The sequence below is a fragment of the Miniopterus schreibersii genome (assembly GCF_964146895.1).
Source record: "Miniopterus schreibersii genome assembly, chromosome: 8".
Taxonomy (NCBI): domain Eukaryota; kingdom Metazoa; phylum Chordata; class Mammalia; order Chiroptera; family Miniopteridae; genus Miniopterus; species Miniopterus schreibersii.
Window position 1 is genome coordinate 80,886,403 of NC_138109.1, and position 25,019 is coordinate 80,911,421.

General features: G+C 36.8%; 2 protein-coding genes across 3 annotated transcripts in view; both read right to left on the reverse strand.

Moving 5' to 3' along the window:
- Positions 1–25,019, reverse strand: part of EXOC2 (exocyst complex component 2) — a 193,093-nt gene that overhangs the window by 165,401 nt on the left and 2,673 nt on the right. The gene's annotated exons all lie outside the window — the stretch shown is intronic.
- HUS1B (HUS1 checkpoint clamp component B) lies at positions 1,484–10,173 on the reverse strand (the record flags this gene model as incomplete). Its single annotated transcript, XM_081145380.1, is given in 5 exon segments — positions 1,484–1,539; positions 9,598–9,669; positions 9,672–9,901; positions 9,903–9,924; positions 9,927–10,173. Coding segments are annotated over 5 exon segments (627 nt in total).

Consider the following 25,019-nt stretch of genomic DNA (forward strand, 5'->3'; position numbering starts at 1 on the left):
AATAGTAGTTATTTTCTATATTATAGTAGAAAATAATTAGAAACTGAAAATTTTTAAATTCTATTTGATAATATTATAAAACTATATATATTTAATAAAAATATACAAGAATTCCACACTAAAAACCTCAAAATATTGCAGAAGGGGAAGAAAAGAAGACCGAAATAAGTGGAGATGCAAACCATGTCTATGGATCAGAAAACTCAGTAATATTAAAACATCAATTCTCCCCAAACTGATATATAAATTCATGTAAGCTTATGTGGAGAAATTGGCAAGCTGATTCTAAAATTCCTACAGATATTCAAAGAACCCAGAATAGCCAAAACAATTTTAGGAGGGGAGAATGTTTTCACACTTATGGTGCATGACTTCAAGACATTATAAAATATCTACAATAACCAAAATACTATGTTGCTGGAATAAGGATAACCTAATAGATCAGTAGAATAAAACAGAGTTCAGAAATGAACTCACATTTATATAAATAGTTGATTTCCGACAAAGGCAACAAAGCAATTCAAGGGAAAGAAAAATATTTCCATCAAATGGTGCTGAAACAACTAAGTCACCATACAGGGGGTAAAACAACCTTAACTGCAACTCACCCACTTACAAAAACTAATTTAAGATAGATCATAGACCTAAGCATTAAAAACTAAAATTATAAACCATAAAGAAGGTAAAATAAAAGAATATTTCCATTGCCTACATATAGGTGAAGATTTGTTTCCAACATGACAAACAATAACCATATATTCAAAAATCTGCTATATTTAAACTTCATGAGAACTAAAACCTTCTCATCAAAAGAAAATAAACAGACAACCATAGGCTGGCAGAAAATATTCTCAATAGCTACATCTGACAAAGGAATTTATATAAGTAGCATACAAAGAACTTTCTTTCAACTTAGTAAGAGAGAACACCCAATTTTTAAAAAATGAGCAAGAGGCTCTTCACAAAAGATTGGCCATGGGTCAGGAGCATGGATCACAGTTTTTAATGTATATAATATGTATGGTTGATAGATACATAGTAGGCAGGCAGACAAATAGATATATTTCTTCCTAGTTCTGTACCCTGAAAGAGGCTACAGGCAATAATACAAAAGTAGTAATGAGCACACCTAGCTTCTAAATACCAACATAGTATTTTGGTTATTGTAGATATTTTATAATGTCTTGAAGTCATGCACTATAAGTGTTAAAACATTTTCCCCTCCTAAAATTGTCTTGGCTATTCTAGGTTCTTTGAATATCTGTAGGAATTTTAGAATCAGCTTGCCAATTTCTCTACATAAGCTTACATGAATTTATATATCTGAATTTATATATTCCACTTATTGGAATACCATTCCAATAAAGGAGTCCTTGGAGAAACGGCTGATTTCAGGGCTGAGGCTGAGAGAGTACAAGGTAAGGCTGAAACACGGTTGAGTCAGCAGGGGATTACAGTGTACTCAATGAGTAATGGGGACGTGTCAACAGGGTATAGGGGTCACACTGAAGGAGCTCCCAATTCCAAATCGGAGACAATCTGAGCATCAAAAAAATTGATAACAATAGATTATAATCTACTTAGAAAAGAAAATATGCAACTCCACCCTAATAACATAAACCAATGAACAAATATATAGGAAGGAAAAGAAAGCTCTCCCTTACTATATAGCAGGTTAACTAATAAGGAAGTCTGGGTGAAATCATAAATTAAAATCACCAATGTTGAGACAGACATCATGTCCTGTTAGATGCCAAGGATCTAACATTACTTCTGTGATGTTCTTACCAAAAATATGTAACTCAAATCTAATCAAAACGATTATCAGACAAACCTAAATTAATAGACATTCTAAAAAATAACTGGCCTGTGCTCTTTGAAAATATCAGTTCAAAAAAAACAACTGTTCTATATTAAAGGATACTAAAGAGACATTACAATTAAATGTAATGTGTGATCCTGGACAGATTTTAGAACAAGAAAAAAAATGTTTTTCTATAAGCACATAATTGGAAAAATTGGTATTCACGTTAAATTGCCTTACTTGGATAAGTGTACTATGGTAATATAAGAGAATGTCTTTGCTCTTAATTACATACTCACGTACTCAGGAACAAAAGGATTATGCTTACACCATATTTTCAAATGGTTCAAACAAGTCTATAGAGATAGACTAATAGAACGATAAAAACAAATGAGGAGTGGCAGCAGGAGTTGTGGAGGCAGTGGGGCTGAGCTGCTGGGCTTCTGGGCTGTGAACTATGGGGCTGCAGTGGGCAAGTGGCCAAGAAGGACCCTGTCCAAGAGGAGGTAGCTTCCCCAGCCACTGCTGGAACTGGGAAGTCTCAGGCAGGAGGAACTTCCGGCTAGCAGGCCCCCTGAAGAGTGGAAGGCTGAAACACTGCCCAGGACGAGCTTCTCAAGTTTGCCAAAAAGCAGATGATAGCAACACAGACGCTACAGAAGATGGACAGAACCGGAGAAGGAACTGAAGAACTGAAGTCAAAACCTGCTGCAGGAGGGACTGGCGATGCACCAGAAGAGTGCAGGGAAACCGCAAATACTACCTTTCTTCATTCTCTAGGAAGACATGTGGCTTCAACATAAAATAAAGCCACACCGGGTTTCAGGTGCACTGTTCAGCAGGGAAGGTGCCAGTGCTCCGTTTCCCGCCGTCTGTCTCCCAGCTCTCGGAGCACTTTCACACACATACTGGAGGAACAGAACCAGGAGCCATTAAAACTAAGACCTGACTACCAGGATCCCGCAGCGTATCTCACTTTCCATTCCTGGGGAAAAACCTTCAGAATACCTGATTGACTTCCTTAAAACTGGGAAGCTTATCCTGAGTGGATGATCATCTGAAAGGCATATGGGAAAAATTTTCTAAAAAATAAAACAAACATTCCAGGGAGGTTTTAAATTGGGTGAAAGAAGTCAACATGAGAAGGCATGTGATTCTATTTATCTGACATTTTAGAAAAGACAAACTATAGGTATGAAGAACAGACTGATAAGTGCAAGAGGTGAGAGGTATAATTATAAAGGGAGCTTTTTTGGAGTGATGGGATATTTATGTATCCTGATTGTGGTAGTGGCTACATGAAAAATGAGTTAAAATTCATAGAAGTGTACCATCCCTGCCCAAGAAGTCAGTTTTACTGTATAATTTTGAAAATAAATATTTTTTAAATTAAAAAATGGGGCAAAAATAAACAATTGGTATGTCTGATAAAAAGATTTATGCTTGTTATTTACCATTAATAAAAAGGTTTACAAGACTGAGTTACTTTTACTATTCTTGAAAGTTTTCTGTAAATTTGAAATAAAAATAATAAAAAATAATGCTTTGGCCCTGGCCAGTGTGGATCAGTGGTTGCGCATTGACCCATGAACCAAGAAGTCATGGGTTCGATTCCCAGTCAAGGCACACGGCCGGGTTATAGGCTAGACCCCCAATAGGGGGTGTGCAGGAGGCAGCCGATCAATCGATGTTTCTCTCTCATCACTGATGTTTCTATCTATCCCTCTCCCTTCCTCTCTCTCTAAAATCATTAAAAACATATTTTAGATAATTAATAGTAATAATAATGCTATTAATATTAATAAAATTAATATTAATAAAATTAATAATGCTTTGGTAATCTTTTAAAGTAAAACAAAACTACATCAAATTAATATTCTTCCGCCAATCAACACACAAGACCCACTGTCAGTCAAAGCCAAAAGATATTTATTCTCACATTTAACATTAGCAAAATGCACAACAAGCAATGAATAAACTGATATTAAAAACAACCACACTAGGTAATTTTGTAGTTGACACAAAAAATTATAGAAGTATCAGAAATAAGATGTGATGTACTATTGGTATCTCTTTAAATATGTTTCTAAACACAGACAAGAGAGTTTGGAAAGATTGTTTTGAAAATGTACTTGAAAACTATTATAAACGGGTAAATCTGAAATTTAGTAAGGTAACATATATTAATAAAAACTTTCATGAGAAAAAAGGCATATTTCAACACAAAGTTTCCAGAGAAATTATATTGCCACAAAGATACCATAAAACTGCTGGAAAAGCAAGTATTAAGAATAAATATTAACCTGCCTCACTGATTAATGTCTACAAGCCAATTTCTTTTTTTTTTAATATATCTTTATTGATTTCAGAGAGAGGAAGGAAGAGGGAGAGAGAGAGAGAAACATCAGTGATGAGTCACTGATTGGCTGCCTCCTGCACACCGCCGACTGGGGATCGAGCCCGCAACCTGGCATGTGCCCTCAGCGGTAATCGAACCATGATCTACTGGATCCTAGGCCGACACTCAACTACCGAGCTACGGCCAGCCAGGCTACAAGCCAATTCTTGACAAAGGAAAATGCTTCAATCAATTGGCATGGAAAATTAAACCACCACTGAGTGGTGATTTAATTAACGTGACGCTATTAAACCCTCTCTGCAGTATTAGACTATAAAATATAGGGTGTCCCAAAAAAACGTATATACACACTTTGAATAATTATAAAGGCAGTGTTCATTAAAATACATTTCATTTTCAAAATTGAGCTATCAGCTGTTAAAGTTTGTATACAATTTTGGAGGGACACCCTGTAGATAAGCACGTGGCTTCAACTGATTACTTTGAAATCTGGTCTAGTTCACTTTATAAATAACCAAATTTTAAGCAAAAATATTCCATAATCCTTGTTTCCAGAAAAATAGTGTGATGAAAACTTAATACATGGGTATTAAACTATAGGTATAAAACTTAATACATAAAGCTAATTTCATCTTTTGAAATAAGAATGAAAGACAAGAGATAAAGTAGCTAGTCTTATGTAAGAAAAATTATTACAGATACAGAATAAGCCACTTTTATTAAGCAATATCCCTGCACAAGTATGCTAATAATAAACAAAGGATTAAATGATAAAAATGGGCAAATGATAAAGGTTGACCGTACTGAGTTATCTACTGGCAATTTTACATATATGCACAAGTGTAGGTAGAGGAGCTTCAAATTATTACATACTAGCTCTTAGCCTAAGAGCCAAACTACACAGGTATATCCTGTCAATTACCAAACAGTTATAGGTTTGCTAAAATAAGAAATGTAATACTAATGCTTCTCCAGACTTATGTCAATATACAAGCATTTTTCAACTACGTAGACCTGAATGGGGTAAACAGGACTAGGAGGACCCTTACAGGTTAACCAGCCAATAGACATTTGTCTAATTCCTTTTGATATTGGTTGGCACTGATGTTTATGTTTATTCACTAAGTTACTCTTATACTTATAAACATATATTTATGAGCAATCTTTCTTAGTAACTTTTAGCAAGTATATTTCGTGGAACAATTAAAACACATTTCTAGATATAAGAAGGCAGTTTAATACATTTCATCAATGATTTATTTTCTTTAATACAGTAAAACATAAAGGCATTAGTGTTTTCTTGCTTCCTGGTAGCATTTCTCTAAAAGAAATTAATGAAAGAAGCTAACATAATTTCTAAACTTGATGCCTTGATTTCTTTTTTTTTTTTTTAATGTGAGTTCTTGATTTTCCATAGAATTACCATTTTGTGACAAATGTCTTCCTACCTGCAAGAGCAAACGTATCTTCACACAGGACAATATGACAATGCCCTTCAAAAAGGTTTTAAACCTTTTTTCATTTAAATTTTATCTTTTTAGATATCTAACAGATGTAAACTAGATTTATTTTAATAAACAAAAGTACATCCAAGTTGTAAGTCTTTTAATTAAGCCTTGATAGACTTAAAATATAGGAATAGTTTGGAGACCTGGGTTCTAAACTGGATTCTGATATAAACAATTAAAAACCTTTGGCTACTTTTATGCTCTCTGAAACTGTTTTCTCACCTATAAATAAGGTTGCTAGATGGAATCATTTTTTTTTTTTTTCTAATCAGAGAGAACTTAGCCCTTCATCAAAAATTGGTGAATAAATATACATTAAAATGTTTCAGGTTAGAATGTTTAAGATATGATTTTATACTTTTATTAACTTTTTTGTTTTGTTTACTTTTGTTTAAAATATTACAGATGTCCCTTTTTCTTCCCAATGACCCGTTCCACCCCAACCCCTCCCCCTCCCCAGTCCCTCTCCCGACCATTGTCCCTGTCCTTGGGTTGTGCATATATGCATATAAATTCTTTGGTTATCTCTCCCCCTCCACCCACCAACCCTCCTCCCTCTGACATTCGTCAGTCTGATCTATGCTTCCATGTCATTGAATCTATTCTGTTCATCAGTTTATTAAGTTCTTTAGATTCCACATATAAGCGAGATCATGTGATGTTTGTCTTTCTCTGCCTGGCTTATTTCACTTAGCATAATATTCTTCAGGTCCTTCCATACTGTCCCAAAGGATACAAGGTCCTTCTTCTTTACAGCTGATGGGATCATTTTTAAGGCCCCTTTTAATTCTTGATCCTATGAAAGTCTTACTTATAGAACCAAGCTTTTAAATTTGATTACTAATGTAAGACTATAGAAACAGGCACTTCTTAGCTTTTCACAATTAAACTAACCTATAAGATAATGTTATTCTAAAATTTTTGTATTTATTATAAAGCATTTTTTACTTGATCACTAGGAAAATATAAATTTTTAAGGCCTCACATTCAGATGTTAGAGTTTTAGATGGCCTATTTATTTTCCTTTAATAGCAACATATCCCTGCAGATTAAGTAGAGGAATAAAGTATCCTCATTTTCAAAAATTACTTTGCAAAGACCCTAGTCTTTTTGTTTATGAATTATTAAAAGTAAAGCATTTATAGGCCCTGGCCGGGTAGCTCAGATGGTTAGAGAGTCTTCCCCATATGCCAAGGTTGAGATTCAATTCTGGGTCAGGGCACATACAAGAATCAACCAATGATGCATGAATAAGTGGAACAATGAAGCAATGTTTCTCCCTCTCTCCCCCTCTCTGTGTGACCCGCACTGGTCTCTCCTTGTTCCTTAGCCAGGGAGCACCAGACCATGCGACCATGCGACCATGCAGGTCTAGCAGCTACCAGGGCCTGCAGACTACACGGGCTCCAAAGGAATATAAAGCAGAAACTCTGGGCACTTGCTTTTGTTTTGACCTTGCTGAAAACATGGTTGGACTTTATGCAAGGTAGGACAAACAGATGGGAGACTGGAAAGCCAGGAGGGGAACTCCTTTGATTTTACATCACAAATAAACTATGCCACACCACAATTTCCCATGTGAATCCTTGAAATGCTTTTCGCAAGATCCCCGTGGAAGGGCCTGTTTTCCACCATCAACAAATTCACCATAGATTAAAATGTAATTATTTGTTTCCGAAAGATAGATGGGGAGGGGGAAGGGGGGAAATCTGAGGGAAGGAGAGGGGACAAAATAGGTAAAAAGACAGACTTCTACTACAGCTTGAAAATTCTCAATTAATTAATAAATCAAAGAAAATCTTGGAAGGTTACTAGAAACAAGCACAACAAGTCATTTCTGTGTTATGGCATAGAAAAGAAATCTGCAGATCTTACATTCTCACTGTATTAAAACATTTGTTTTGCATTTTCATCTTGCATTTAAAGGCTACAAAAATGCTGATGAGGGCAGGGGATTTAAAAAACATTAAAAATAGCTTTCCAAAAAAATCTCCACAAACAGCTTTGGAAATATTTATCAAACAACTCAGAAGTTAGAAAGTAAACAGCTTCACAAAGCTTAAACTATAACTCCAAAATGGTTATTAACAATTTCAAAGATACTTTTGAAGTACTTCTGAAACCAACTCTTTAATCTTATATTATAACCCTCAGAGTACTAAATCAGAATCTATTCACACTGAAAGATATCCTAAGCAGCTAGAAGTTCAAGTGACTTGCCTAGGTCTCATGTTTCTGTGATCTTTCTGCAACATCATGAATGGAATTCAGAAATCAGCAAATAATAGTAATAGTAACAATAATAACAAATTTAAGTATTTAATCACCAAATCTAGTGGGAAATTATTCATTACTGATGGAAATGTGGTCATGCAAATTTACTGAGTCTGCAAAAATACAGGCTGCAAGGTTAATGATTTTTCTTACTGCATCAACCATTAAAAAACTAAAGTTTAATAAAACCTCCCCTCTCCATGAGATTTTTTTTAAATATATTTTTATTGATTTTTTTTTTTTTTTTAAAGAGAGAGAGGGGAAGGGAGAGGGATAGAAAAATAAAAACATCATTGAGAGAGAAACATCTATTGGCTGCCTCCTGCACACCTCCTACTAGGAATCAAGCCTGAAACCCAGCATGCGCCCTGACAGGCAATTGAACCTGCAACCTCCTGGTTTATGGGTAGACTCTCAACCATTGAACTACACCAGCCAGGCCTCCATGAGACTCTTAATCACTGTACCAGCTCTTTAAAACCCCTCCTTCCTCTTCTCAAAATAATAAAGCCATTAATAATTATTTTCTAAATGGAATAACAATACTATGGGGGGGGAATGGAAAAATGGTTGACATAAAAGTTACACACAAGAAACATCTTGGTCCACATAAACTTGACTTTCCTTGAATTCTTGTGTAAGATGCATTATTAGTGAGCCTAATAAATAACCACCTCAAACTTTGCAGATGATAAATCTAAAGCCATGAATATTCACTAGTATGTATTTTGAAAAAAAGACACACAGCTTAGCAAAGGCTATGTAATGCATATGAATGCTAAAAACCTTCTATCTTTCAGATACCATACTGAGCTCTCTAAATTAAGAAAAATCCCTCAGAAAATGTTTATACTTGCTGAAGTTCTCATTTTACACAGTAGCATTTTATAATAAAATAGTGATCCAATTATTTCAGGATTCAAAATTATTTTTATTTATTTTGTTACAATCCTTTTTCCCCAAAAAAAAATTGAAGTAGAAAACTGGTGAGGTTTTTTGTTGACATCTGAAAAAGTAGGAAAAAACTGGCAAAGCCAATAAGCATAAAAATTAAATACCCAGCCCAGCTGGCATGGCTCAGTGGTTGAGCATCGACCTATGATTACAGGTCAGGGCACATGCCCGGGTTGGGGGGGGGGTGCAGGAGGCAGCCGATCAATGATTCTATCTCTTTCTCCCCTCTCCCCTCCTGTCTCTGAAATCAATAAAGATATACTAAAAGAAAAAATTGCTATCTGTAAAAAAAAAACTATCCAACTCTTTCACCATCATGCAGTAGTGAAAGCTTTACAAAGGAAGATGTGCCCGACAGAATGTACATCCCATATAAGCCAGTGAGGTACAGACTCTTAACCAATTCACTCAGGGTCTGTTTCAGCTTTGAAAATACCATAGCTTTATTTTTTTTTTAAATATATCTTTATTGATTTCAGAGAGAGGAAAGGAGAGGAAGAGAGAGAGACAGAAACATCAATGATGAGAGAGTCATCGATCGAGCCCACAACTCAGGCATGTGCCCTGACCGGGAATCGAACCCCGATCGCCTGGATTCCAGGTCCACGCCCAACCGCTGAGCCACACCTGGCCAGGCACCATAAGCTTTAAAAAAATATACAGGCTGGTTGAAATTTTATGAGGCAAGAAATAAATACTGAAGAGTGACATATGAAGATGAAGAATATTGCTCAAAATATTGCATAAGGCCATTGTAGGTTTTATTTTTGTCCCTCAAAAAACTGCAGAAGCTTCCTATTATTCACCCGCACGTGCACCATGCTTTCCAGATTTCTATTTTGAGGCATACCCTTAGCAGGCGTTGGAGAATTTCCAAGATCGTTAAAATAACCTTTTATAGACACTATATCAGTTTCTACACTTGAGTGCATTCTGCCATTTAGATTTGCTTCAACAAGCACTTGATCACCCACGTTTGCCATCCTTTCTACAATGCTCTTCAGTCTTCAAAATTGGCAGATAAATGAAACATCACAGGCTTGATCTCTAAGCTCTGGGAAATCTTCCCAAACCCTTCTGGAAAGCACCCTCACAGGCAGATCCAACCTGTGGGCAATGGCAGCTCCACAGCCACCATGAGGCTGGGACAAAAGCCTGTTGGTTGGCTGGAGCTTCAGGGCAAAAACATTCCCTATGCTTCTCACTGCTATGAACAAATGCTCAGGTACCAGCTCTAAATAAATCTCGTTTAACTCTTCTGAAACACCTTCCATGGGAAACCGGCGGGAGAATTCTCCCCACCTCACCTCACATCACTCCCTCACCTCCTGAATGACCCTGGAGTCAGTGGTCCCAAAGCACAGCTTGCCCTGGCACACGTGAAGCACAAAGACTTTTGCCAACTTTAGAACCTATGGCATGGACAAAGAGTTCTATAAAGTTCTTGCCGGCGATCTTGGCATAAAACTTCATGATGCCATGAGAGTGGCAGCCAGAGCACAGTCAGAAGGGAATCCCACATGCCATAGGCCCTTCAGGTCCCAGGTATCACCCCTCCACATTGCACCCAGCAGAGGCAACACTGGGTTCTGCTGGTCAGCAGGCCACCTGACAAGGGCTACAGAGGACTACAGATCTGAGGCGTCTAAAAACACTGCCTCCATTCCCATCCTCAACTTCCCTCCACCTCCTCGCCTAAAAAGAACTTCACTGTTCCCACTCTGATGATAAAAACAATAGGAATTACATTGCAGAAACTTCTAAATATTTTAAACTGTACGAAGAAAAATAAAACCACCACTCAGATAACCACTTTTCACCTCACTGGTATATACACTAATACTGTCTTCATTAATCAAGAGGTATATATGGATATAGTCACATGTGCTTTATGAAACTGTTGCATGCTTAGTAAACATTCTTCAACCTGATTTTCACACATAAACTATATGATGGAAACTTTTCCATGTTGGTAAAAACAAATCTACATCATTTTCAAGCTGCTTTGTGCTCCATTGCATGGATGCATAATTGATGACATACTTGGTATATATGAAGTACATGGTAAACACAAAACAAAAATCTACAAGATATGTCGAAGAAATAAAAGGAAATCCAAACATAACACTACAGAAAGCCATCAACATAACAAGGGAAGAGAGCAAGAAAATAAGAAAGGAACACAGAACCATAAAAACAATCAGAAAACAATGAAATGGCAATAACTATATACCTATTAACAATTACTTTAAATGTAATTGGACTAAATGCTCCAATCAGAAGACATAGGGTGGCTGAATAAAGAAAATAAACAAGGCCCAAAAATAAGCTACCTACACAAGAGAGCCACTTCAGATCAGAAGACACACACAGAACGAAAGTAAGGGGGTGGAAAAAGGTATCTCATGCAAATGGAAACAAACAAAAAAAGCTGTGATACTTTTATAAAACAAAGGCTGTACCAAGAAACACAGAAGGGCATTTCACAATGATAAAGGTATCAATCTAACAAGAGGGTGTAACTCTAGTAAACCTTTACATACCCAACCAAGGAGCACTGAAATATATAAAGCAAATACTGACTAACATAAAGGGAGAGATGACAGTATTGTGTTAATAGTGGGAGACTTTAACACCCCATTGACATCAATGGATATTTAGACAGAAAATCAACAGGGAAACAGTGGCCTTGAACAAACACATTAGACCAGATGGATTAAATTGATACTTTTGGAGCATTTCACCCCAAAGCAGCAGAATATACATTCTTTTCAAGCGCACATGGAATATTTTCCAGGACGGACTACATGTTAGGACACAAAACAAGTCTCAATAAATTTAAGACAACTCATATCATATCAAGCATCTTCTCCAATCAGAATGGTACGATTAGAAATCATTTACAAAAAAAAAACACAAGCAAACAAAAACCTGAAAACCACAGTCACAAGGAAGCTAAATAAATAACATGTTAGCAAACAACAGGTTAAGACTCAGATCAAGGAAGAACTCCAAAGATACCTTAAGACAAATGAAAATGAAAACACAACCCCCCAAATCTGTGGGGCAGCCAAAGCAGTTCTCAGAGGGAAGCTTATAGCAATACAGACCTTCAAGAAACAAAAAAATCTCAACCAAGCAATCTAACCTCACACCTAAAGGAACTAGAAAAAGAACAAACAAAGCTCAAAGTGAGTAGAAGGATGAAATAAGGATCAAAGCAAAAATAAATAGAGACTAACAAAACAATAGAAGAGAATAAAACTGAGAGGGTTCAACCCAAGGACACGGACAATGGTGGGGAGAGTGATTGGGGAGGGGGAAAGAATGGGGGGGGGGGAAACAGGTCATTGGGGAGAAAAAGGGACATCTGTAATACTTTAAACAAAAATAAAAATTAAAAAAAAATTAAAAATAAAAATAAAATAAATAAAAAACCATAAACAAAATTGATAAACCTTTAGCCAGACGCATCATAAAAAAGAGGACCAAAATCAATAAAATCATAAATGAAAGAGAAGTGGCAGCTGATACCACAGAAATACAAAGGATTAGAAGAAAATACTATAGACAATTATATACCAACACATTGGACAACCCAGAAGAAATTAATAAATTCCTACAAACATACAATCTTCCAAGACTGATCAGGAAAAAAGAAAAAAATCTGAACAGACTGATAACTACTAATGAAACGGAATCAGTAATAAAAAATACTCCCAATAAACAAAAGTCCTAGACCAGATGACTTCACAGGTGAATTTTACCATTCAAAGAATACCTATCCTTCGCAAAATATTCCAACTAACTGAAGAGGAGAGAAGGATCCCATACTCATTTTAGGAGATCAGTATTACCCTGATACCAAAACCAAAGACACTACAAAAAACAAAAATTACAGGCGAACATCCCTAATGAATATAGATACAAAAATCCTCAACAAAACATTAGGAAACCAAATTCAGCAATACATTGAAAAGATCATACACCAGAATCAAGCGGGATTATTCCCACTTGATGCAAGGTTTGTTCAATGTCCACAAATCAATTAACATAATACACCACGTCAAAAAATGGAGGATAAAATTATACGGTCATATCTAAAGACGCAGAGGAAGCATCTGACAAAATCCAGCATCTATTAAGGATAAAAACTCTCAGCAAAGAGGGGCTGGAATATACTTCAACATAACAAAGGCCATATGACAAACCCACAGCCAACATCATGCTCCATGGGGAAAAGCTGAAACCCTTTTCTTTATGAGCAGGAACAAAACAAGGATGTCCACTTTCACTCTTACTCAACATAGGGCTGGGAGTCCTGGCCACAGCAAATGAACAAGAAAAAGAAATAAAAGGCATCCAAATTGGGGGGGGGGGGGGGTGAGTAAAACTGTATTATTGCAGATGACAGGATACCCTAAAGATTCCACCAAAAACTATTAGAACTAAAAAGAATTCAGTAAAGTAGCAGGATACAAAAGTAACATTTAGAAATGTGTTATCTTTATACACCAATTATGAGCTATAAGAAAGAGTAATTAAGAAAACAACCCCATTTACAATTACATCCAAAAAAAACAAAAAAAAAACCCTAGGAATAAATTTAACCAAGGTCGTAAGACCTGTATTTGGAAAACTGTAAGACATTCAAGACAGACACTGAAAAATACACAACTGGAAGAATATACCATGCTCATGAATAGCAAGAATTGACATCACTAAAATGTCCACAGTACCCAAAGCAATCTACAGATTCAATGCAATCCCTATCAAAATTCTAACGGCATTTTCACAGACCTAGAACAAATAATCGTAAAATTTATATGGAATCACAAAAGACCCCAAATAGCCAAAGCAATCTTGAGAAAGAACAAGTTGGAGGTAATCCACTACCTGATATCAAAGTGTACTGCAAGGCTAAAGTAATCAAAATAGCATGGTATTGGCATAAAAATAGATACATAGATCCTATGAACAGACTAGGGAACCCAGAAATAAACCCATTCCTATATGGTCAATTAACCTATGACAAATGAGGCAAGAACGTACAATGGGGTAAAGGCAATCTCTTCAATAAATGGTGTTGAAAAAACTGGATACATGAAAAAAAAATGAAATTAGACCACTTTCTTACACCATGTACAAAAATAAACGGAAAATAGAGACCTAAATGTAAGACCTAAAAATCATAAAACTCCTACAAGAAAACATAGGTAATAAACTCTTTGACATCAGCCTTAGCAGTATTTTTCAGGCTATGTCCCCTATGGCAAAGACAACAAAAGCAAAAATAAACAACTGAAACTACATGAAACTAAAGAATTTTTGCACTGCAAAGAAAACCATCAACAAAACAAAAACCCAACCTACTGAATGGAGAACATATTTGCCTCTGATATATCCAATAAGGAATTAATATCCAAAATATATTTAAAAACCCATACAGCTCAACATCAAAAGAACAATCTGATTTAAAAATGGACAGAGGCCATGAATAGACATTTCCCTAAAGGGGGCATACAGATTTCCAACAGACCCATGAAAAGGTGCTCAACATTATTAATCAAGGAAATACAAATTAAAACCATAATGTGAAACCACCTCACACCTGTCAGAATGGCATCGTCAATAAATCAACAAATAAGTGTTGAGGAGATATGCAGGAAAGGGAACCCTCGCACAGTGGTGGTGGGATTATAAATTGGTGCCGCCACTATGGAAGACAGTAGGAAAGCTCCTCAAAAAATTAAAAACAGAAATACCTATGACCCAGCAATTCCACTTCTGGGTATTTATTTGAATAAATCTAAAACACTAATTCAAAAACATATATGCACCCCTATGTTCACTGCAGCATTATTTACAATAGACAAAATGTGGAAGCAACCTAGGTGTCCACTGATAGATGACTGGATAAAGAAGATGGGGTATGTATATACAACGGATATTACTCAACCATATAAAAAAATATTGGCATTTGTGACATGAATGGATCTAGACGGTATTAAGAGAGTGTGCCACATTCCCGAAACTTACATGCAGCCAACACTGGCCTAGACATTGAGACCCCTGGGAACTGGAACCAAATTTTATAGGGTGATATTAATCTAAATGAAATAAGAAGGACAAAGACAAATAGCATATTATTTCACTTCTCTGTGGAATCTAAAAAACAAAATAAACAAACAAAACAGAAATGAACTCATAGATAGAACAAATTGATGGTCGCCAGATGGGAGGGCAGTTGGGGTAATGGATAAATAATGTCAAAAGGATTAAGAAGTAAAAAATGCCAGTTATAAAAAATCATAGAGATGTAAAGTACAGCATAGAGAGTACAATCAATAATATTGTAATAACTATGTGTAGTTCAAGATAGGTGACTGGAGTTATTACTTCATAAGTACATAAATGTCTAATCAATAAGTTGTATACCTGAAACTAATATAATACTCTATGTCAACTGTAAAAAATATTTTAAAAAAAAAAGACCCTCCACCAACAAAAGGACTATAACTTGAAGGTTCAAATGACGGTTTGTATTTTTTAGCAATAAAGTACTTTTAATTGAGGTGTATGTACATTGTTTTTTAGATATAATGCTACTGCACACTTAAGAGACTACAGTATAGCACAAATATAACTTTTACACACACTGGTAAACCAAAAAACTTCTGTGGTTCACTTTATTGTAGTGGCCTGGAACGAAACCCGCAAAGTCTCCAAAGTATGTCTGTAAAAAACAAACAAACAAAAAAAAACACACACGCATTACACACACACACACACACACACACACACACATATGACCATTTAGAATTTTGGAATACTTAGTTCCAGAAATTTTTTCTATACTTATTAAAATCATTCTAATATATAAATGTATAATACATTATATGAAGCTTCCATAGGAGAGTCTTGCAACCAGACGTTTGGGAAAATTTCAGCCTGCCAAAAGCCTATTGTGAGAAAAGGGAACATCTGTCCAGCTGACATCACCCAAGCACCGAGAGCTGCTAATAAAAAGGTGACCCCTTGTCCAAACCTGGAGGCCTATGGTTTGGGCCGTGCTTGGTGGTTACCATCCTCTAGCAGCAATGCCAGGCTAGCACCATCATCACTCCTGCCCCTGGGGCCAGAGACAGCCGGCAGGTCCACAAGCAGGGAAACCAGGTCTACCACCTCAGCTGGTAATGCTCAAAAAGTATCAGCTTCCTTGAAAACACATCCAAGGCCTAGAAAAGGCCCCAAATCTTGCAATAATTAGTGACAGACTCTTGTTTCATGTGACGGATTCAATGGAAATCCAAGCTCTGGGCTAGTAATTTATATGAGCATTTTCAGCTTGTGCAAATACAATATATATATTTTAATTAATGTAGATAATATAATTATATATTTATAAATATAGAATTTTATGTGTTATCATTTTAAAATGTACATAGAAAAGGTGCCTGGAAGTAAGTATTCTAAAATGCTAAATGGTTTTATTAATAGTGGTAATATTATCAGAAATTAAACAGCCTGTCCAAAGTCACAGCTAGTAAAGTGACAGAGTGGGTTTCAAAACCAGGCTTTAGCTCTATGCTATTCTAATTCTCCATGTGATTTATTTTCACTTTTTATTATGGAAAATTTTAATATACATAAAAGAAGAGAGATTAGCACAGCATAGGGAACCTCCATTTTCCCATTACCCAGCTTCAACATTTTGTCTTTTATTCCAACTACCTCTCCTCCTCAAAACATTCTTATGTTGTTTCTGAGGGAATACTTTAAAGGGAATCCCAGACATATCATTTCATCCATAAATATTTTAGTTTGTACCTCTACAATAAACTTTGTACCCAACCCGAGTTCAATTTTTCTATATTGTCTGAAAAATCATGTTACAGTTGATGTATCAGAATAAGGATCTAACCAATGCTCCTATGACCCCCAAAAATGTACACATATTTTAACAGCTAATAGCTCAATTTTGAAAATGAAATGTATTGTAATAAACACTGCCTTTATAATTATTCAATGTGTGTATATACATTTTTTGGGACACCATACACATGAAACACACATAATTTTCACTTGCTAGGTAAAATACATAGGGTAATGTAAAAGACGTAAGGTCATGACTTCTACTATACACATACTTTGCCATAAATGGCACAAAAAATTACATATTGTATGATGTATGATTCACTTATATGAATGTTCAAAATAGGTAAACCCATAGAGACAGAGAGTAGGTTAGTGGTGGCTAGAAGAGGAATGGGAAAGAATTGATAGAGTTCACAGTTTCCTTCTGGAGTGATAAAAATGTTCCAGAATTAGTGGTGATAGTTGCACAACTTTGTGAATGTACTAATTTTGCTTCAGAATTATTTGGGGCATTAGATTATCATTACCACCACAAACAAAGAACCAAATAAAAAAGAGGGGAGGGGGAGACAGGATACAAAAGGAAATACAGGAAGATAACATTTTTTTAAAGAGCATTTGAGCCCTGGCTGAGTAGCTCAGTTGGTTAGAGCACCATCCCAATATGCCAAGGTTGCAAGGTTCGACGAATGAATGCATAAATAAGAGGAACAACAAATCGGTGTTTCTCTCTCTCTCTCCCTCTCTCCCCCAATAAATAAAATTTTTTAAAATAATAAAAAATAAAAATAAAAAAGCATTTGACACTACTAAATTCCTAGTCTTCTGATTCAAGATCAAATGAGACTAAAGAAACCTTGGCAAGGACTGAAAGGGTGAGGGAATGGAGGAAGGCTTTACACACCCAGCGATGTAAACTGATTTCATTTATAGTCATGTGTGGCGAAATGACGTTTCAGTCAATAGCAGACTGAATATACAACGACAGTGGTGTCATAAGATAATGGAGCTGAAAGTTTCCTATCACCGAGTGACGTCGTTAACCTCTGTAATGGCACAGCACATGCATTACTGATGTGTGTGTGGTGATGCTGGTGAAAACAAACCCACTGCTGCACTGCCAGTCATACAAAAGTACAGCACATACACTTATGCACACTACACAGTACTGGATAATAAGGACTCTGTTACTGATTTATGTATTTACTATACTACACTTTTTATCATTATTTTAGAGAGTACTCTTTCTACTTAGTAAAAAAAAAGTTTGCTGAAAAACAATATGCTGCGTTACACCTACCGCAGTTTCATACATCCGTGTCTCTTGACTGTATCATTTCTCCTGTGCTTTGATTTAATCTCGTGTTGTTTTATAAATTTAGTGTAGCCTACATGTACAGTTTATAAAATCTACAGTTGTGTATAGTAATGTCCTAGGCCTTCACATTCACTCACCACTCACTCACTCACTCACTCACAAGCAACTGCCAGTCCTACAAGCTCCATTCATTTTAAGTGCCTTAACAGGTGTACCATAATTTATCTTTTATAATCGTATTTTTACTGTACTTTTCTCTTCAGATATGTTTAGAAACACAAATACCAGTTACAATTGCCTACAGTATTCAGTATAGTAACATGCTATACAGGTTTGAAGCCTAGGAGCAATATGGTACCATACAGCCTAGGTGTGTAGTAAGCTGTAACTTCTAGGTTTGTGTAACTGCACTCTGTGATGTTCCCACAAAGACGAAATTGCCTAATGACGCATTTCTCAGATTTTATTCCCATCGTTAAATGCACAGGACTATACTGCAACTTAGGGTTAAAAGTGGCAGAAAAAGCAGAACTACAATAAACTACACATATTAACTCCTCTGAAAATGTCAATGGCCTAGACTTTCTAGTCCTGGACAATGCATCAATAATAGCATCGCCATTCCAGCAGGACTGCAGGGAAGACAGAGAAATGAACAATCAATACAAAATCCCAACTAATACTGACTCTATACATGCTTACTTAAATTACAAAATACGTGACCACCTCAACAAGGAGTGAGAGAGGAACAAAATGAAGAAACTATTGCTAAGCCATTTAAAATGAAAGAATTAGAAAAAATATATTGTTTCTAAATTTATATTATTGCATAAAAACAGTTTCATTTGTCTCAACTTGTCAAATCTTTATGATGAAATAAGCCAATTATTACTGTTAACAAATATAACTACAGTAAACAGGCATGCCAAAATCAATGTAGATTCTCAAAAAAGGTCAAGAAATCAACTGTCAGCTTAAATTGGTTAATTTTATTAAAATTGTTAAACCTGACAATATGTCATGTAACTCCAGATTTTTTTTATATAAGCAGAGTTGGATTAAAGTGACCTAAATTTTGTATAATAGCTTTCCCAATTTCTAAAAATACGTCAACTTTGTGACTTATCTTAAATTTTCTGCTTTACTTCTCTAGATGTACCTCAAATGAAACTTCTTCAAGGCCATATATCTGACATAGTGAAAGCAAAATAATCACAGCACTCATCAGTGTCATTAACATTTCTGAGCCGAGAGGGATTTAAACAGGCAGATGCTATGTAAAGTGCCTGATGGGAGAGACCGGTTGCAGAGCTGAGACTGCACCACAGCTGTGAGGGATTGAAGCTACTAGCTATGGAATCAAGGTTTGGAGAAACTCTGGGCACAATTCCGGCATCCGAAATAAATTAAAGTAAACAGTATTGCTCTCTCTCATCCACCCTGTTAGCAGCCTCTGGGCTGAGTGGAGACCACACACTCAGACCACACAGAGCCAGCTGAACTCCTCGCACGCAACATCTACAAGCTGTCACTCCGCAGCACAGAGGGGGGAGAAGGAAAGGGGAGCGCTGGGGGGAAGGGGGAGTAGGAGAGTGAGAAAAGGGCAGGCAGAGAGAGGGAGGGGACTGAGGAGAGTCTCCTCTACTTACAGCTGGACAGAATGATGTGTGGTATGGAAAAGGAAAAAACCTCCCTGAGAAAACAAGCTGGTCATGGCCTTGTGTAGCCTTGACCTGTACTCCCCCATACCAATTTAGCAGTTGATGAAGGATTAACAAAGCGTCCATTTAACATCAATTAACCTCCTAGCCATTACAGGTCAAAAGAGAAAATTACCATTATAAAAGCATTTCATTAAAATAAAGACGAAAAGCCACATTTTCTTATAATTTATAATAATTACTTAAATAAATGCATTTTCTTTTAGATTTATTAGTTTTAACCATCTGCCGCTTTCCTTTAATGAAGCACACAAGGTAACTTTAAAGTGTTTCTTCAAAAGATGTCAGAAATTTTTAATTTTATAATCTTCCCATATTTCTCTGTGGCACAATCTTTAATTTTCCAAAATATTTCTTGGTAGAATAAAAGACAGCAAATTATTTTGTTTCACGTAACTTCAAAGACTAAAAATACATATAAAAATAACTAGTAGCAGTTATATTACTGGGGAGGGAGAAAATGTAACCACAAAAACAGGTTTAGAATTTTTTTCTATTCAGTTAAGAATAATTTTGGTTTTTAAATAGCAGACAAGAAATCTGAACAAAACATGTGTACAAGTGTCTTACCCTGGCAGGTCCCCAGAGGCCCAGCTCAGCTAAGAAGATTAAGGCCAGGAATTGGGAATATAGAAGTCCCTATTCACTGAAGACTTGGAGAACGTTCACCAAATAGACCAAGAAAAGCCTCCGGATGTTAAAGCACTATTTTCTTAGATCAAGACATAAAAAAGTAAAAGCTTCCCCTCACAAAACACCAAAATATAAAAATAAAAATTCCCAAACCCTATCATCTCTCCCCATGCTACTCAAACTTGCATCATGAGATAGCAAATCAGAAAGGTAGAGTCTCATGACCCCAGGCCAATCCCATGGAGATTCTACAATTTAGCCATTTGTGTACACATTAATGTTTGAGAGGCACTAGGTAGGCTTATCTAGTCCAAAGCCATCTTGGATCCAAAGGATCCAGAAAAATCTGGTTGCCAACCTGCATACTGAGTTTCGACAATAAACTTATACTCAACTAAGTATTGCAGGCCAGCCAGCAACATAATCAAACTACTGATTTCACCACATCTGCCTTGGGTCAAATTCAACCTAGCCGAGGATAGACCTGCCCTGGGGCTGCGCTGAGGGGGCCCCAAAAGGGATCTCCCAGAGAAACTGGGAAATGGGTCTTAAAGAATGGTAATTTACTTTCCTCGGTATTCTGTAAACTCAGACTCTATTATTCCTGAGCAGGGTCAAGGTTAAGTTATATCAGCTCTGCCACACACTTTACCATCTAACAGCACAGTCGGATAAGTGTTAGCGACAGGGTCATGAACTCTCTGGTCCAGTTTTCTATAATAATCATCTCTCTCCTGTTCCATCTCAAAATCATGGTTAACAAAATTATAACCATGAACCAATTTGAAAGAATCCATGGGGTACAATTTTTACTATGAAGACTCACTGGGTCTCAGAAGGGACATTTGCAGAAAGGAAGCACTGAACAGATAAAACATCCCTGCTTTTCTGGCTTTCTGTTTCCTTCATTACTGCTACAAAGAGCATAAAAGTGAAATATACTGTTTTTTAAATAAGAGCATAAGTATTTATATTTTAATTCATTTGGAAAAAATCCAATGATTTTTTTAAATAACATAAATAGCAATTTTTCAAAAAAATTTTTTTGGATGGGGAAAAAAATCTTCACCCCAGGTACAACATCTGGAGGTAAGGAATTAAAGGAAAGAGAATGTATGTGAGGTGTCTAGGAAAGAATACTGAAAGCAAGATAGTATACAGGGGGAAAGTCTGTCAATTTGGCTCTCCAGAGCTCCCACACAACTGATCTGTTACATAAATACTTGACTACCTGGCTCTTCTCTTAAAACAAGCACTGGATTCCATCTTAATTAGAAATGTTAGTTAAAAGTCTCCTTCTTTATTCCCATAAAACCTTCTGCCTCAGCAGGCTAAGTCTCTTATTAAAGAGCAATTACCTTCACTACATTTCACAGCCAAAAGCTGTAGGTCTAACTCATTCCACTGGGCATTGATGACAGACTAAAAATGAAACAGGCCAGTGCAGATCCATTACCCCTTTACTAACACCCCCCTAAAAAAAAGTGAAAACAAAAGACTAAAAGAAGATACACTACTTACTGCACGAAAGGAGAGGAGTTTCACGTAAAAGCATGGCATTATTCACTCATCAATCTATTGCCAATAGTACATATGTCCCTACCACTCCCTCTTTAGTAGACTTAGAACAGGTGAACAAAACATTACTTCTTGATATTTTTAGGAAACATAAATTTTCAGGAAAAGAAAGTGTGTTTTCCCCCTCAGACAAAAAGATCATCTGGACAATATTATCAAGTAAAGCTGACAAGAAGCTCTGGGGAAGGACAGAAAGGAATTTTAACCGGGGATGTGAAGTCAAAAGCAGAGGATGCTTTCTTACTGTTGCGTTTCGGTTTTGCTCTATTGCTGTCTGTCTCTAAGCCCGTCTAAAGGCTGACAGGAAGGAGCCTTTGCCAAGAAATAAAGGACTGAGTGAAATGCTCCCAAACGCAAGAGTAGATGGGACCCAGGGCCCAGGTTCAAGGATCGTCTTCATGTAAATGCAATCTCTTCCAGTGTAACTGGAAAAGAGAAAAGGTTTTTCAGGAAAAAGAGCATGGGATTCTCCTCTGCTAGTTCTATTAGTTCTGAAGTAGAAGGTAAGATTGTCTACTAACAGTACAGATTATATGAAAGGATGAGGGGTTTCAGAGGAGTGGGAAGTGCGTCAGATAGATTCTTCAAAGAAGAGAACCAGGTGCTGACAAGGAAAACTCTAGAAGTCTTTGATGGGCAGTTGGAATTGGTGAACATGCATTTATAGGGTTACAAAGCTAGATGCTAGGATTTTTCCCTGGTCTCAGCAACTCAGTTCAAGCATTAAAGAAGGTAAAGAAATGAGATGGTCCAGGGCTGAGAATTTGCCAGCCAGAGGATACAGATGGATAATGATGAACTGAGCATACCAGTATAGAGTGACCAAAGGTCTGGTAAAAGAACAGGGGTAATTGAGGTAACTGAGTGGGGCTTAGAAAGATGAAAGACTTATAAGCAAAGAGCAGTAGGTTTGAGCTTTGCATTTCAGAAATGAACCAGTTTCAGGTTGGGGCACATCAGTCCTGCTCCCCCACCCCCAAGCACATCTCAGACAATTACCATACCCCTCCTCCGTGGCTCCCAGCTCTCAGTGGGCTCTACTTTTGTCCCTCCAGATGTTGATAGTTTCTCTTTGGGCCTCACTATCTCCTGTTTGTTCGCTCACGCTGCCAGGCCTCTGCAGGTAGTCCCTTTATTAAAATCTCCTTATTTGAACCACCTGGCAGGAATTCCGACTCCAGCTGAGACCTTGATTTGTCCAGATACTCATTATGTCAATCACATGGGGCTTCCATTAAAATTAAACTAAAACCAAATATTCCTAGCTTTCTGTCATTTTGTCTTTCAGTAAAATTATAACACAATGAAAGTTAATATCATATACCCTCCGTGAAACCATACCACCAACTTACACCATACACAAGAATACACTCAAAATGGATAAAGACGTAAATGTTAAACTTGAAACCATAAGAATTCTAGAAAAAAACAGAGGCAGTGAAATCTCGGACATTTCTTGTAGCAATATTTTTTTTCTGATATATCTCCTTAGGCAAGGGAAACAAAAGAAAAAATTAACAAATGGGGGACTACATCAAACTAATAAGTTTTTGCACAGCAAAGGAAACCATCAACAAAATGAAAAGACGACCCACTGAATGGAAGAACATATTAGCCAATGATACATCTGATAAGGGGTTAACATCCAAAATTTATAAAGAACTTATACAATTCTACACCAAAAAACAAACAATCGAGTTAAAAAAATGGGCAAAAGACCTGAATAGACACTCCTCCAAAGAGGATGTATGAAAAGATGTTTAACATCACTATTCATCAGAGATACAAATTAAAACCACAATGAGATATCACCTCATACCTGTCAGAATGGCTCCATCAATAAATCAACAAACAACAAATGTTGGCAAGGATGTGGAGAAAGGGGAACCCTGTGCACTGCTGGTGGGAATGCAGACTGGTGCAGCCACTGTGGAAAAAGTATGGAGTTTCCTCAAAAAATTAAAAATGGAACTGCCTTTTGACCCAGTGATCCCACTTCTGGAAATAAATCTTTAGAATCCCAAAACACTAATCAGAAAGAATATATGCACTCCTATGTTTATAGCAGAGTTATTTACAATAGCCAAGATCTGGAAACAGCCCAAGTGCCCATCTGTAGACGAGGGGATAAAAAAGCTGTGGGACATTTACACAGTGGAATACTATGTGGCTGTAAAAAAGAACTCCTACCTTTTACAACAATGTGGATGGACCTGGGGAGTATAATGCTAAATGAAATAAGCCAGTCAAATGCCCCAGCCAGTTTGGCTCAGTGGTTAGAGCGTCAGCCAGAGGACTAAAGCGTCTCAGGATCGATTCTGGCCAAGGGCACATACCTTGGCTGCATCCCTGGCCCGTCTGGAGTGCATGTGGGAGGCAACCAATCAATGTGTCTCTCACATGGATGTTTCTCTCTCTCCCCCACCCCCCTTCCACTCTCTGAAAAGCAATGGGGGGATTATATCCTCGGGTGAGGATTTAAAAAAAATAAATAAAAGAAGCCAGTCAGAGAAAGACAAATACCATATGATCTCACTTATATGTGGAATCTAACGAACAAAACAGAACCAGAATTATGGTTCTGACAGATGTCACAGAGGGGAGATGGGGAAGGGGCTCAGACGAGAAAGGACAGTGAAGAGAAGAGCCAAAGAACATACATATGCATACCCCATGGACTCGGACAACAGTGTGGTTATGCCCAAAGGGAGGGAAGGGCAGGGTCTGGGTAGAGGTGAGTAAAGGCGGAGAAAATGAGGGACATCTCTAATAATGTCAACAATATCAAAAATCATATACCGTCCACAGTCACATAACTCTCTAAGTGGAAAAGGCCTAAAAAAATTCATTTTGATGAAACTAAGGACCAAACCTGCCAAAAGCAGCACAGTTAGCAAGTAGCAAAGGGAGAACTCATTCAGTGCTGCACAATGATTACTAATGCTAACTTTGTGCCAGGTACCAAGTGCCTGCTTGGATCCACCTGTGCAGT